At 39.3% G+C, this 16629-nt stretch overlaps 1 protein-coding gene across 2 annotated transcripts in view; it reads right to left on the bottom strand.

Annotated features, from left to right (window-relative positions):
- Window positions 1–1326: 1326 nt before the first annotated feature.
- The window catches only part of LOC129803618 (uncharacterized), a 477859-nt gene continuing 462556 nt past the window's right edge, over window positions 1327–16629 (bottom strand). For both annotated transcript variants that reach the window (XM_055850319.1, XM_055850320.1), the window contains 5 exons: window positions 14484–14686; window positions 14210–14388; window positions 9490–9665; window positions 6996–9423; window positions 1327–6935 (listed from right to left, as the gene is read on the bottom strand). In XM_055850319.1, coding sequence (XP_055706294.1) covers window positions 6596–6935; window positions 6996–9423; window positions 9490–9665; window positions 14210–14388; window positions 14484–14686 — 3326 coding nt within the window. In that variant the 3' untranslated portion in view covers window positions 1327–6595. The remainder of the gene's footprint in view (window positions 6936–6995; window positions 9424–9489; window positions 9666–14209; window positions 14389–14483; window positions 14687–16629) is intronic.

The following is a 16629-nucleotide window of genomic DNA, read 5'->3' as shown; positions in this document are numbered from 1 at the left end:
AAAAACTGAAAGGTAATGGAAATTGGAGGAACAAAAAAGTGGCCGGAATTGCAAGCTAGCCGGAATTTAGTACACTTACCCTAACCTCAAATTTTTCATTTGGAATTCAATGGTCATTCATATTTGAGGAGTTCAAAGTTCGCATCCTTTTCATTCTCAAAGTTCCATAAGTCTATCCTATTCTTTCGGAATCAAATTTGGACTGAAGTAAATATAGGGGAAAGTACTCTCCCTTCGAGCGTTCATGCCTTCGAATAATGTGAATTTTCTTTTAGTTTTCCTAAGAGACTTACACATTTCTATTAAATATCAATTGGCTTATCATCAATTGTTGATATAATGATTTTCGACCAATGAAATAGTTTTTAAGAAGTGAAAACACGGGATTTTGACTTTTGATCTTCTCCTCCTTTATTCCTCATAAGCCATTAAAAATTAAAATCAATTGTTGATAATTCCGTGTTGATTTTCTGTAAATCTCTTACGAAAAACAAAAGAAAGTCATATTATTCGAAGGCATGAACGTTCGAAGTACAGTAGGCTCTCTCAAATTCGGGCATATGGGACCGAAATGTCAGCCGAATTAGACAGAAATTCGGGCGACAAACTTTTTGAAATGCAACGATTTTTTATTCATGTGCATATAGATAATGAGTTTACACACTCATATATAACGTAAATTGCATGAAATTCCCTCAATAATGCAAAATCATATCAAAACTAAGACAAACCATGCCAAATTTGAGCATATTTGATTCATTTGATAATCATAATCAAACTTGAAAAATGACAACAAACTTTTTTCAAATGTAACCGCTGCCCGAATTAAAAAGTAGCCCGATCTTAAAAGAGCCGAATTTGCGAGAGTTTACTGTATCTGTACTAAACAACTTTTAATTGAATCACTGTTCGCTAGCAGAATTTTTTATATCGTGAAGTTGTACCATGTATAAATCTCTATTTCATAAAGAAGACAAATACTCACTCTTTTGTCAAAAGTAAATTCTCAAAAAAAAAAGGAAACTGCGAAAATGTGATAAAGAAGAGGATAAAGCAGAATTTTCCGGATAGGCTCATCCATTCTAATTTTCCATCCTGCTAAAAATAAATCGTGAAAGGACCTCGTGCTGGGATGATGAATGTGAATTACGATTCCCTCTGATGCACGAATATGTGTTGTGTCTGATGTGAATGATTCCCATTTTCCATTTGGAGCTCAAATAGAGCTGAAAGGACTCATCCTTTCAGCATATTTATCATCCTGAACTAACAATCTGGGTGAATTGATTTACAGCCATGCCCATTTCCGTACAATAAAAACAACAATTTGCACATTAAATATAATATTTATTTTTGTTTTTTTTTCTCAAGTATATACCCTTATGTTTAGGTTTACAATCTCCCAACCTTTCTTTTCCACTTCTTTTTTTCTTTATTTTATATAATAATGGTATTTTCTTAATACTTAGATACGTATCAAATAATATTATTTTTTTACTATTATACGAAATATTACGATTAAAATTCAAATCACATATCGCAAAGATATTAGTTAAAATTTATTTTGTTGAAGTTTCTCTTTGACTTAGGGGTTTGTAAAACAATTTTGAGAAATTGAAATTAGAATAGAGAATATTAGAAAATTAGTTTGATTGAAATTCTCTTGCATTATTACTCAGCTCACGCTATTCTCTTAATTTATTTTTTAGGAAGATAAATGAAAGAATAATATAATGAATATTCTGAATAAAATATTAAATCATATTACATAATAAATTACAATTACTCTTAAATTCGCTCTTTATTTGCCTTAAATAATTTTTTTTTGATCTTTAGTTTCTCTGCTACATTTATTTATTTTCCATATATTATTTTCCATTTAATGATATTCATCTTTTATTTTGAGAGTCTGAGAAATTCTCTCTCACTTGAGTTTTTTTTTAAAGTGTTATAGTTTCTTGGGATGAAGTCGAAAGATGGTGAAAATGTGAGTAAGAAGTTATGAGTTGAAAGTCAGTTTTATGAGCTTTTATTTCTTTTTTTCATTTCAGTTTAAAAAGTGTTTTTTTCTGTATTATTCAGCAACTTTCTTGATTAATCAATATAATTTTTCATCTAATTACTTTCTAATGAACAAAAATGTATGGTATAATTTATATTGCTTAAATACATCCTCACACAGAATTAATTGCGAGCTTTTTTTCTCAGCAAAAGTTTCAGTACTTTGAGCTTCAAGGCGAAACTTCTGAGTTGACGCTTTGTGAGAATATTTTTAGTTTTGAGAAAAAAATATCGTTTTTAAAATAGTTTTTTTATTATTTTATTTTCATCATAAAAACTCCATATCTTATCTCGCTTTTATGTCATTTTTAAAAATCAGTCTATTTTGAGAGAAATGCAATTTATATTAAAAAGTTTGGGTAATATATTTTTCTTTTTTTGGGGAATCCATTCAATAAGAACTATTTAAATTTAAAAAAAAAAACTTTCAATATGTACAATAAAAAGAAGAAACTCTATTTAATGAGATTTTCAATATTTTCTCTTAAACATATTTCTATTTATCTTTATTTCTTTAATTTTAATTAGAATTGTTTTGCATAATCTATCAAATGTCCTACTATTTGGTGATATCTTTTGTTGTTGAATATTTACGTTAATTTTTTTGGCATTCAGTATTTACAAGTTTTTTTTTCAGTGAACATATTTATCTTTGCTAGCACTATCTATCGGGACAAGTTTTCCGTACAATGTGTTTTAATTTTTTTTTTTAAATTTCCTTTCTCAACGCTCCCTCGTACAAATGGAGAAAACGTTTTGGGTTACTTTATGCCCTAATTAGCTATTTAGTTGAGGGTTTTTGAAAGTATCTCATAAAGGAACTTACAATCTAAATGGTTTTTTTTGCGCAAAGTATTTCACTTAAAATCTTTCTTTTAAAATCTTGTAAAATGTATCAGGAAACCAATTTACTTGAAAAATTCTTGGAGAAGTCGTTGTTCTGAGAATTGGTTTGAATTATTCTTGTACCATTTCGTATCATGTCTTTTTCTCTCTCTGTAGCTCTTCAATTGCCCTCCCTGCATTTTTTTTCCATTCGCTTTATTCTTAAAACATTTTGCCATTGAGGGGCGAACAATTTCCTCAAATAGGAGCAAAATTGCAAATTTCAATTTTCCCTTTTAACCTATTTTAGAATACAAAACACTATGCAAGAATTTTAGAATTCTGATGACATTTTTCTTGATTACGTTCAATGATTTACCTAAACGCTCAGTTTGCTTTAGCGCCTGTGATCTAGGCAAAACCATTTTTCGAATTTTTAGAGCTTAAGTTACCATATGTCCAAATCTACAGAATTAATTTAGTTGTTTGTTTGGGGAAAGGTAAAGGTCTTGGAGTCGCCGAAAATTCTTTGGTACTAGCGCAGTTTGCAAAACCGCTAATAGAGGCGCTGTAGTCACATAATGGTTCGTAGAGCTAATTTCTATCATGATAATGTCCGGCTTCATTTAAAAATAGTAGAAAAAGTCTGGTACAGGGAAATCAAAGTTTAGCGCTGTATGGGTTTTATAAATGTAGGCACTCAATGAGGCCAGTTACACCGCAGCATTGGATTGAGATTAAATTGTCCCAAAATCGGATTTTGGGACAATTTAATCTTAATCTAGGCCAGCAATATAAACGATTTCATTGATGCCATTTACACGGCCGCATTAGATTGAGACTGAATTCTCCCAAAATCGGATTTTGAGACAGTTCAATCTTAATCTAATGCGGCAAGTCTCATGCTCTAATCTCAATGGGTCAAGGGCTAGAGAACTCGCTCTATGATGCAAGTGTTCCGGGTCGAAAGAAGGAGCCATCCAGCTCAGAAACATTGGATAGAGAATAAAGAAAGAGAAAAACCAGGTCGAAATTCTGTGTTTTCTCTATTTGCATTTATAATAATGGATGTTCCGAACTCTCCTCGCGGGAAGGCCTATATTTCTCTAAGAAACGTTGTGCCACCATTATTATTATTATTGTACGAGTAGTCGCATCAGTCAAGGAGTAAGGAATTATGCGACCTTCGGAGGAAGAGACTAAGTCTTGGGCCAGTGACATTTATAAGACTTGAGCTTCTCGGAAGTAGAGGTGGAACGTCGCAGCCTTGATTTATCTAAATACACCTCCTCAAGAGTGACATTCGTCCACAACTTCGCTGCCGATGATGCGGCATCAAAAGAGATCAGAGGAGACTCAAACTCACTTAGGGCCTAGACAAGACGTCTTAACGGCGTGAGTGACGTACTCCCTCATAGGATCCCCGATGGTAGGGCTTCATATTCGACAGTGGGAGTTTCTTTTCTCTGGATACTAACAGTGTTCCTAAAGACGTGACGATGTCCAAAGCAGAAGGAGAAGGTTTGCTCACTTAAGATTTCACAGGATGTTAGTAGGGGCTCAGCAAAGAAGGTAGAGAAGCATAGGCGTATCAGGAGACGAAATTACCCTAGGTCAGACAGAGGGAACAACAGCATCGTCTCTCTTCCTGTGTTGAACCAGTACTCCAGAGCTCCAGAAACAGATTCGTCGGCGGTCAGTAGGCCGATGAGGACCACAAGGAGGAACCAGCAGCCAACCAAAGAGGCAGTAAAAGCATCCAGCTGCAGCAACAAGAGCCAGGAGCTGCCACCAGGCAGCACACAAGAGGACCAACACCAACAATAGCGGTAAATTTGGGAAAAAGCCGTTGCTATGCCGGGAGACTGCCCGACCAAACCCCAGCAGCAGCAGTCATCAAGAGGGTGTTCTACTGGCTAGGGGAGAGATGCTGCTGAAAGGGACCAGAAACGTGCAGCAGTGCGAGAGGTAAGGAACAATTCCTTGCACTAACTTGCGTCCCAGGAGAGACAAGGTATTGCACATTCAAATTGCAAATTGTGAAATTAAGTGCTCTGATGAGGCGACGAGTGCGTTGGAAGCGGAGAGAGGCGGGAGAAGAAAACGGCTGGCCATAGAAGAAAGACCGCCAATTTTCCGGTTCTACCACCGGACACCGGGGAAGCAACATTGGAGATCACCCAGATCCTCACATGCAAATTGACGCGAGATCCTCCACCGTTACCACAGACAAGCGAGCTCACTGAGCTCCACTATCCGGAGCCGCTGCGAAGATCAGACCAGTGCGGGGCTTCCCGGCCAACATCCTTCGCTACATCCATCTCTTTCAAATTTACCACCTAAACCACCGTGCTCCCATCGGAAGAACCAGAGGAAGGAAGGAACGAAAGACGAGAAATAGGGATGTAAAAATTGAAGGGATTGAGGTAATACAAGATTTTCCCAACAAAGGATAACAGACGAACTTGAAGACGTCACGTACGTACCAAAGGAAAGAATCGTGGCTAAGATCGACGGCTATCGTCCACGTTAACGCTTGAGGGTGATATCCGTTCTGGGATAGGGAGACAGCGCGTTGTCCGAGGTCACCCAAATGTAAACCTATTTCGAATGAATTGTATACGTTTGCAAAAATCCTGGTTGTTTTAAACGTTAACATTCAAATCCGTTCTTGGGCCGCTTCTAAACCGTTGCTGTGTTATTGTCTTCTGGGTCTTTGTCACTGTACCTATAAGTTAGAGAGCTGAGAGAGTTAGTTCGGTCTAGAACGTCAGATAATAAGGACATGCGGGTTTGGGTCTCTCAGGAAAATCTATCTGAGCGCTAGAAAGTGTGACGGCTAGTTGGTTAAGAGAGCCTACCACCTATCATTCCTTCCAATCTTCCGAGACCAGCCGCTAAAAGCGTTCAACTAGTTCTAAAGCGAAGAGGTAGATTTCGGACTGTAGTAAAACTCTAGCTGATGAACCCCGATAACCGCTAAACTCGCGCGAGGATCTCCAGATGTCTAGATTCAACGCCAATGCGTGCAAGTGAAAAGGGAGCGAAAAGGAGAAGCTAGTACGGGAGGAGAAAGCACCAACCGAAGGTCCCCGAAGACCGCCGAAATGATCTCAGTACGAGCTAATACTCGTATGCTTGTCAATGAGGAAACAAACTGGGTGTTCTTAATGACACGGAGAACGTCGTCGCTCCCTTCCACTTTGCCTCCACAACGAAGCTTACAACGAAAGCTCTAGGTTATTCAGGTTAAGTTGAATTCTTCAAATCTTCAATCGACGTTTGCGAAAAAAAGAACACTTAGTATCCTTCTTTAACACGAAGGAAATGTACTTTGCATAGTTCTTCTCTAGATATCTAGGTTGGAAATTGCTAAGATTTTCCTAAGTCTCTCTTAACAGATTACAGCGCCTCTAGTGGTCTTGCAAACTCCGATAGTTCCTCAGAGTTTCCGGAGATTTCAAGACCTTTAATTTTCTCCTGAAAACGATTAAATTGGTTAAGAAGATTCGGAGCTACGGTCACCTAAGTACCAAAAACTAATAAAATTTCATCAGATCACAAGCTTAGAAACACAATAGGCGTTGCATAGTATAAGAAGAGACCGCTTCTTCTACATTTCTTACAAGGGATAGAAAAGTAAATGGGATGAAGCAGATGATAGAATTTCGGAGAAGAAGACCTACTTAACCAAAAATGTCCCTGTGGTTTAAATCGTTATGTCATCCTTGTCTTCAGCTTCCGTTTTAACCTCGGCAGCATTTTGTGTTGGGCTCACCTTGAACATAAAATGGTCTCCTTGATTCTCTGGCGGAGAAGAGCCACTCTGATAGCCTGGGCTTGGAGATTCAGCATTTTCGGGAACTGGCGTGATGTTGGCATAATTGGCTGAACCTGGTAGTAAACTTCGGAACTGCGATGGGGTCATTTTGGTGGGATCTCCTGGGACATTGATACCCTGCTGTGTTAGACATAGAATCGATCTGTCTATGTTTTGGTATTCTTTTCCTGATCTTGGACGCAATGTCGATGTGGCTGGACGAATTAATCTGCAAAAGGATTTGATGAGTTAAGATTTTACCAATTCCCCCTGGTCAGATTGAACTCACCTCATTCCTTCTGGAGTGTCTGAAGAACTGTGACTGGACAGTGAGAGTGTTTCAATGTAGTCTGACATGTCAGATGTTCCGCTACTGGTACTTCGGGAATCAATGTAAGGTGGTCCAGCAGATACAACTTCTCCAGGACTGGCGAATCCCTTAACTTTGGGCGGACAAATAGGAATCTCTGCCTCGGCAGATGTGCTCTTCTCTGGAATTTTGATTTTCTGGAACTGGAAACTGAGTTCCCGCAGCGGATCGAATGACTTAGAGCGACGCGGCAGAGAGGCATGAACACAACCGGTGGCCGGAAGGATATGTTTCTGATGGCGGCGGGCGGACATTGCGGTGGTGAGTGGAAGCTCAAAATCGGCAAAATCTCCAGTTCGCTGACGCAGAGATCCCGTTGATACACCGGAATCATTCGAACTGGAAGAATCACGATTCTGCGCCTTACATGGAACACTTTCTGATCTTCTAATGTATACAGATTGGGAGTTTTGGCTTTGTGTGGTTGATCCGGAGATGTCATCTTCGGGTTCTGCGATAGCTGCTTTTTCTGTTGGCGTACTTGTGGAGGCTTTGATGCAACAGGCATTGTCTTCGCATGGTTCAGCTTCCTGATGCAGACACGGTGAGGAAGATCTGCGTCCCTCTAGTTGAGTCAGAGAAGATTTTCTCAGCGTTTCTGTACTGTCGAATTCTTCAACTTCCTCGAGGAATCGCGAAGAATCAGCAGAAGATGATCTCTTCCTGGCAATCAGGCGTTTATCGCCATTTCCTGGAAGGAGATCACTATTGTCCATCAACTGTTTGCGTGTATAAGGATTCACTCCGCTTCTCATCATTGCACTCCCCGGAACTCTTGTGTCATCCTCCGATCGCTTTTTAGTCCTATCCACAGTGGGTCCATTGAGACTAGGATTACTGGCGGATTTTTCTCCAATAATCCGATTCATCCTCTGCTTTATGAGGTCACTTTTAGTCGGAATCGGAGGACTGGCAACTGATTGTGGAGCTGCAGGTGACATAGGAAGATAACCGGGAAATTCTCCGCGATCTTTGCGCGGTTCCATCATCACATAATTCTCATTCTTTTCCAACCCCTCCAACGGAGTCTTGGCCTCATTTCCGGGAGTCTTGGCACCGGAATCTGTCAATTTTCCAGCTGTATGTCCACATTTGTGGCAAATTTTTGGGGCTTCTTCATCGTCTTCAGGACAGATGCCTGCTCTTTCGAGGACATTCCTGGAATTCTCGTAGTGTTCCAGGGATTGAGCAAAATCCATGTTGGTATAGTTAGTGTCTGTGGGTTGTCCTGTTGGCTCTCGTGAAGGGTCCAGGTTGATGTAGTTGGATGAACTTGATTCAGAAACATCATCCGGAACACATTCACACTTTTCTGCCATTCGTCGACTTAGTTTCTTAGCCATGTCGACAGTAGCATAGATCGCTAGCTCTCCGCTGGGTTGCATCACTGGCATCTTTCCCTCACCACTCAGCTTTACCCGACTGATGGGCACTCCTGTGTTTTCAATAGTATTCCCTCGACGGCAGTAAGGTAGCGTAATCCAGTTGTCTGCCCAGGACATCACTTTTGTGCAGGTGCAGTCAGCTCTATCTCGTTCAAGGGTTTTAGCGCCGCTGTTTGATTTGCCTAGGCATCCACACATCTTTCCTACTGTGGCAGGGATGTCGTAATTTGCATAGGAACCTCCACTGGGATTGCTGTTGACGTCTGCTGCCAGGTACTCGTGAATCTTCTTAGGAGTGTCGTAATTGTCAGCGTCCAGAGCTACTGGGGTCCGGGGAACATCGTAGTTCTCGTAGGGGCCTACATGGGCTCCTGCCGGGGAAGACAGAGGCAGTGGCATCGGTGGTTTCTGCAGGGATTTGGGTTTTGGTGGCCGTGGAGGTCCATTGTGTTCACACCAGGTCCCATCGGGTCCGTAGGTACTTCTGGGCACTGAGTACTCAGAGTTACTGCTGCTGCCTGTATGGGAGGAGCATAGAGACATCCGGTCGTGACCTTTAGTTGGTGGTCCGGCTGGCTGTCCTGTCGTTGGGTAGGTCTGATACTCGGAGATTGTCCATGCTGGATTAGGAGCTAGTCCGGGTGTTCCAGCAGCTGTGGAACTCCTCGACATCGAAGGAGCTCCTAGCTTTGAGATGCAACTCATGCATCGTTCAATGTGGGCCATTGTTGAACGTCCTGGGAACATATCTCCATCTCCAAGGGCATCATGAGCCTCAGATACTGATACCGTATCTCCACAGCCGTAATTACTGTCGAGATCGCGGGATTCCTGTGATGGCCAGAAAGACGTTCGGCTACTGCAGATGCAGTTATTTTCTTCCGTGTGAAAATGATGGTTTGCCGACAAACTCACCCCATCCTCAACAGGACGTGGTGAAAGTTTTCGAGGGCTATCGAGAGCTAGATAGGGAAAAAATATATATCGACTATCTTTTAAAATGGGAAAAGTCTTTTGATGAGACATACCCGAGAGCTTTCTTGCAACAGGACGTCTCTTAGTGGCTAATTTTCCTTGAGAGGCGACTTTGAGAGTATGAGTAATCTCATCCCCTTGATCCGTTACCAGTACATACAACCCTTCGCCTTTGCCACACTGTGACCCACCCTCGAAGCAGAAGCGATTGTCCACGACCCCGTAGCGCCTGTAACATGTTTATCGATACACAGTCAGACAATTTTCCACCTGATGCACTCCTCAAAGTGCCCCAAGTACTTCCCCATTTTAGATTGGCATGTGAGTTAAAAGTGTCTCGCATGATGCTAAAGAATCCCACCCAAGAATTCTCCAAGAGACACACCCTCACCTCAGCTATTTAATTAAGAAATTTCCACTTGCACGCCCTCAAGGAGAAATTTTCCTCACTCAGCTGTTCTTTTCTTATCGTTTTTATCGGGGAGTTTGGGAAATTAATTGAAACAAACGATTAACTTCCATGTGACTGCACCCCTTCGTGATACGGTCAATGATAAATCAAAAGAATTGCAGAGGTACCCAGGAATTTCCACTCAAATGGCTAAATATAACAAGAATAATCCCCATCATCAACATTGTGTTCCCCAATAAATTAAGATATGGTCTATTAGGTAAGAAATTACGAGTATAGGGATGTCTTACGGAGTTCAACAAAATGGGCTACATTCTCACGACAATGCATTCAAAGGATTATTTTGGCACACGTGAATACCCACAGTGATGAGCAAAAGTGAATGAGATAGCTCTAAGAAGTGATAACATTTAATTTATTCACTTATAGAGCGAAAGTTTGGTTTTATTTGCATTGGGTATCGACTCAACGACAGATGGCGCAAGCCGCGCCTGACGCCATCATGGCTACTTAACCCTTTAACGACGAGACCCTTTTTACGGACTGAATATCAACAATAAAAATTAAACTGGGAAACATAATCAATGATAAGTCTTATATCTAACCTTGGAAAGTCCAACAGAGTCTGATTTGGTGTATTTTGTGCTACTATGAACGATAGGGACAAAAATAGCCCAAAAATTTAAGTAATTTTTCTGACAATACTAATGAATAATATTTTTCGCTTTAGTGAGAAATATTGCGTATGAGTATTGTAGTTTTTATTGCCAAAAGGGTTTTGCTTAAGAAATATTGGAAGTATAAAAAATAAATAAAATCAATTATGAATTTGAGAATTCAAAAATCGCCATTTTTGAGCTTAAATATTTACTACATACCAAATAGCTAGAGACTTGCAAAAAATATTCTAGATTCCTTCAACCTTCTACTTTACAATTATGTACAGACATAAGAAAAAAATAACTTTTGGTAGTCAGGAAAAAATATTTTCTTTATGGGACACCGGTGTTCCAATCGTCCTTAAAGGGTTAACCTTTCCGCACTCTTCAAGTGTCACTTCCAATTCGATTGTCTTGTTATTGAGTCACGCCATTTATGTGCTCCAGATTTATTGAAATATATCTTCGTGAATTAATCTACTAGTGCGTTATTCCTTTAAAAATTACTCCTCACATTGTATTCCACTATCACTGCTCTCAAAAACCGTTCGGCGACGATTCTGGGATTAAATATATTGATTGTTGCAGGTAAGCCGCACCACAACAATTGGGAAAGTTCGTAATAAAAGTTCTAAAAGTTGAACCGTTGGACCATTGATTTTCAGTATCTTAAGAACTAAGGGATAGATACAGCCGAGTTCCTCAAATTTAAATGACGGTTGCATTCAAAATGTAAAATTTGAGGTTATTTGAAGAAAGTTTTGCGTGGAGTCTGAATTAGAACTATTTTTCTTTGGTGTTTCCCCAATATTGTCGTATTATATTAATTTCCTCAACAATTCCACCTATTTAACAACAAATTCAATTGATAACATTTTCTAAAGTCAGTTTTCCTTAATTTAGGAAAAGTGAATTTTACACGAATTTCGTTACGTTTTTGAAAATATTGAACAAATGAGGAGTGAGAAATGTCATTTATACCCCCCAAATGTTAAAATTTGAGGAACTCTACTGTATTGTTAAAAGTCAGAAGGATCGACTCTAGGACCACGTTTCTAATTCTCTATTTTTTTCTACAAGGTAGGGTCTTCAAGATGGATAACTTCATCTGATTCCTCTCTACGTCATTGTGCTCAGACCTTCAATATGTCCCAATGGGACATTTGGGACAGCGTCAAACTGTCAAGTTTCTTTATGTTTTCTGGTGCTTGAGAAAATTATTTTTCGCGTTGTTTTCTGTGGAAATAAGGGTGAAAGGCGGAGTTTTCTCACGACTACGCAATCGGGTAGATATCCGGTAAGATATCTGTGATACACAGAACTTTGGGTATACCTGTAGGGGAATTCCGTAACAGTATGACAGTACCATAATGACGAATTTAAAATTTTTAAGTGGTAAATTCGCAAAAACGAATCACAATTCCGACTCATATAATTTACAAAAAGCTTTATACAGTTTTTGCAATGGTCATTCAATGCTGACAGGGTTTTAATGTTGTCCTGCTCCTGAAGATTACCACGAAAATTTGTCATATGACATTGTCAAACTGTTACAGATTTCCCTTCTGGATGGTCTTGATAAATGCAATTCGAGCTTAGGCAGAGGTCTGCAAAGCTTCGAAGGCTTCGGAAGCACTTATAGAGGATCAGCCTCAAAAGTGGCAGTGACTTGTGAAGGGCTGCAGAAAGGCAAGTCTGACTTTGTCGATGCGGTTTTGAGGAACAATTGCGCCCCAAGCATTTGAGTGTGAACCCGTGGAAATTGTTCCATACGAGACTTTTGTCTCGGAGGAAGCAGAGGGCTATCGCTTTCATCGTTGGAGAAGAGTGGAGTTAAGAAGGAGGAGTAGTCCACGGAGGTATCCAGCTGGACCTCTCGGAGGCTCACACCGTGTGGTGCATTGGGATAATTGGCATAGAAAGCCCCTAGGTAACATTAAGGAGAAAGTTTCTAATTCACTTATGTTCGTACTAGATAATTTCATATAAATATTTTTGGTACTTCGAACCGGATAGCCTCACATAATCTTTTTGGTCGGAAAGGTAATCCACGAGGTTCAGAACTCAGATCGTTTCTAGTCCACTATACCATGTTCTCATCAGATAGTTTCATACACATTTTTGCGGTCCTTCGAGTCGGGTAACCTCAACTAATAAGTCTTCGCAGAAATGTTAACTCACGAGTTATGCAGAAGGTAGCTTGAAGGAGGAAGTTTGAAATTCAGTTTTGGTCCAACTAGATAATTTCATATACATTTTTTGGTCCTTCGAACCGGATAGCCTCATCTAACCTTTTTGTCCGGAAAGGTAATACACGAGGTTCAAAATGCAGGTCGTTTCAGAGTTCATATTGCCCCTACCCCACTTATATATGTACTGAGAGTCGCTGGCCTTTATTTCAAGGATACTATGAGTAACTCTCTCCTTTTTAGACAGAACACCCGCTCAATGCGGAGAGATTAAATACTTGAAGTGCCTAAGCCCTCAACCGCAGCCTTTACAAGATCACTAGTCTATCTTGCTCCATCAGTGATCAATGATCTCCGTGACTACGTTTCCGAATTCATATGGGCTACCATTAAGAATTTTCTATCTTCTGCATCCGGAGATATTGTCAGGGGCCTTCTCAAATCGAGATATCAGTAATACTTATTTTAACTTCCTCTGGTTTTTGTGCATCGATAACTTTTCTTCAATGTGAACAGCCCGAAAGGCTCAACATGTAAAGTATACTCTTTTTGAATTTTGTATTCCTAAAGATTGAATAAATGAATTTAATTTTTTTTTTAATTGAATTTTTTTAGTTGGCACCACAATGTCTCTATCAGATAGTTTCATACACATTTTTCTGGTCCTTCGAGTCGGATAACTTCAAACTAATTCTTCGCAGGAATGTTAACTCACGAGTTATGCAGGAGGTAGCGTGATGGAGAAAGTTTCTAATTCATTTTTGTCTCTACTAGATATTTTTCTGGTCCTTCGAACAGAATAGCCCCATCTAATCCTTCCCGGAAAGGTAATCCACGAGGTTCAAAGTACAGATCGTTTCTAATCTGCTCCACCATGTCCTTATCAGATAATTTCGTACAAACTTTTTGGTCCTTCGAGCCGAATAACCCCATCTAATCTTTTCCCAGAAAGGTAATCCACGAGGTTCAGAGTACAAATCGTTTCTAATCCGGATCACCATTTCCTCATCACATAATTTTATACGCATTTTTTTGTCCTTCGAGCCGAATAACCCTATCTAATCCTTTCCCAGAAAGGTAATCCACGAGGTTCAAAGTACAGATAGTTTCTAATTCACACCACTATGTCCCCATTAGATAATCTCATACAATTTTTTATGGTCCTTCGAGCTGGGTAACCTCAATCCAATTCTTTCCCCGAAAGGTAGCCCGTGAGTCTTAGAGTACACACAGCGTCAAAGAAGCCGTTTCTAATTACTATCGCCTGACTCCTTATTATCGCATGTTCCTAAGAGATGATTTCAAGCATTTTTTTGGTCCTTCGAGCCGGATATCCTCTATTTCTCTTTAAACAAAAGCTGTCCTTTTTACCAATTGGAGGCGTTTATTAAAAGTTATTGCAATGGAATGGTGGAGCTGGTAATGTGGTGGGATTCTATGGTGCCCTAGCATTCAGAAGTGCCACCCCCTAATCTCTAAAATAGTAGGATTTTTGCATATAAATTTAACTCACCTGAGATGGCCAATCTCCCAGAGTCCAGCCAGTCTGGGCGGAACACCAGTTGTGAGACAAAATCGATGATCCTGCACGTGCATCCTGGCAGGTCCTGTCGACACCTTCGCCTTGGATGGTGCCGTTGACACCAGTATTAAATACTGAATATCGTCTCCAAGATTTGTGGAAATTTTTACCTGAGAGAGAGAGAAGGAATAATTTCAGGGTTGAAGCAAAAATTGCCAAAAGGGCGAGTGAAAAAGAATCTGGCAGATAAAAAGAGTATACAAACCTGCCACTGAATTAAACGTTCTCTTGTATCAAATGCTAGCACAACGATAACATCTTGACAAATAATGGCAATTGTGTTGGACTCTTTGTCTAATGTAAATCCAGACTCAACGCCCAGAAAGTGTTGCAGTGACAGGGAAGCTTTCGTCTGGCTGTGCTTGTATCGATCCTTTGAGTCTCGGTACAGCTGAAGGTGGAGACAATCTGGAAATGGTAGAAGATGGTAGAAGGATAAGATAAAAAAAAAGAAGTGAATAAAAATGAGATACAATAATTGGTAATTTAGGTAACGAGACTTTTGCTATTCTTTTTCTCTTCTCAAGACAATCACGGAAGTGAGCTCAATAGGAAGTCCCTCATTCTCCTAACAGTTCTTCCTGCACATTTATTTAATCATCCATCACATAAAACCTCCCTCTTTGGGTGATGTGGAATGTTCTCAAGCAATTTCGTGTTTTGGTACTTGCGGGGTTGAAATGGAACTTGGAAGGATTTCCCCCAAAAAGTTCCAAGAGAGCCGCAGAGAAACATCATTTGCCACTAATTTAAATTAACTTAAGCGTCGCGAGTGACGCAACATCCGGTCTCATCTAAATTAAGTTTCAAGTTTTCGTGTATTTTAACTTTATTTCGTCTCACACGAAAACTTTACCAAAAAGAAGGGGGGGTTTGTCTGCCTCGATGGGAGCTTTCACCCAAAACCATTCTTCTTCTTGTTACAACTTCAAGAAATTGCCACAGACGAGATTTGACAAATATTGCTTCAATATTTTAATTAACTACCATGTTACGGTGTAGTGGAACAACGTGTGCTTAACATAATGCAAATATTGAAAGATTATCGATTTTCCGTTGGAAAATTTAGGATTTGAAAGTTTGTTTCTTTGATGATAGCAATAGACGTGATGTATACCAATGCGTTCGCCTCCGGCTTAACGTAGATTGCTAGCCTCAGAAGCAAAATTGCGTAAACGCTTCTTCAACGTAATTTATATAATACACTGGGCTTAATAAAGATGATGTACGTATTTAATGATTATTGATTTATACAGGGTGAGTCAATTGAACTGCAACTTTTGAAAGTACTGTATATTTTTTAAAATTGAAAATGAAATTTATTGACGCAAACGAAATATATAGAAATAGAAATTTCTAAGGGCCAACTGATAAGATACTAGAATGGCTCGATTTGTGGGTTCGTCGAAGAAATATATGTCCCCCAGGTACCCTAAAAAGATGTATGGGTTTCCTGGGTTCCCTGAAGAAACGATATGGGTATCCAAGCTTCCCTCGAGAAAGAGTATAGGTTTCCCGGGCTCTAAAAGATTGATTCCCTAGGTTTCTGGAAGAAAAAATATGCTTTTCTGAGTTCTCAAAAAATAAATGGGTTTCTGGGTTTTCCGTGAGTTCTCTCAAGAAAATATATGGGTCCCCAGGTATCCTGAAAAAATATATAGGTTTCCAGGTTCTCTGAAGTAAATATACTAGTTCCCTAGGTAACTTAAGAAGATATATGGGTACTTCGGGATGCCCGTAAGTTGTCCAAAAAAAAAAAATATATATATATATATAGGATCCCTGAGTTACTTCAAGCAACGTATGGGTTTCCCTCAAGAAAGAATATAGGTTCCCTGGGTTTTTTGAAGAAAATACAGTGGGACCTCGATAGAGTCAACCACCGATAGAGTCAACGGTTATTTTTACTGCTCGAACTCAAAGAGAGAGCAGTTATTTACTCTACGAACTCCGATAGAGCCAACTTGGACCCTGACTCTGATAGAGTCAACTTTTCTTTTTTATTGAAGTAATAATATTATGTGATTTTATTATGATCTTTTCGAAATTAAAACCAGTCTTTTTATGTCTCAACGTAACACTTTGAACACACGTAAAAATATTTACGAGTATGTAAGGACATGGTAATATTATGATAAAATTCGTATATTAACCGTGCAATCATTTTCCAACAAAATAATTTTCTTTTCGTGATTTTAGCTTTTTCACCGATGGAAAGTTCTTTTGTCTTCTTCCTTTCTTAAGATTTATTAATTAAGCCTATGATCGTAATATAAGGAATTTTGAGCCATCATAAATTTTGAAAGTGAATAATATTATGGAGCAAACAAAAAAATGAACTTAAAATCCAA

Source organism: Phlebotomus papatasi, chromosome 2, assembly GCF_024763615.1.
Source record: "Phlebotomus papatasi isolate M1 chromosome 2, Ppap_2.1, whole genome shotgun sequence".
In the NCBI taxonomy this organism is placed as follows: domain Eukaryota; kingdom Metazoa; phylum Arthropoda; class Insecta; order Diptera; family Psychodidae; genus Phlebotomus; species Phlebotomus papatasi.
Note: the sequence above shows the minus strand (reverse complement) of the source record. Positions and strands in the feature narration are given on the sequence as shown.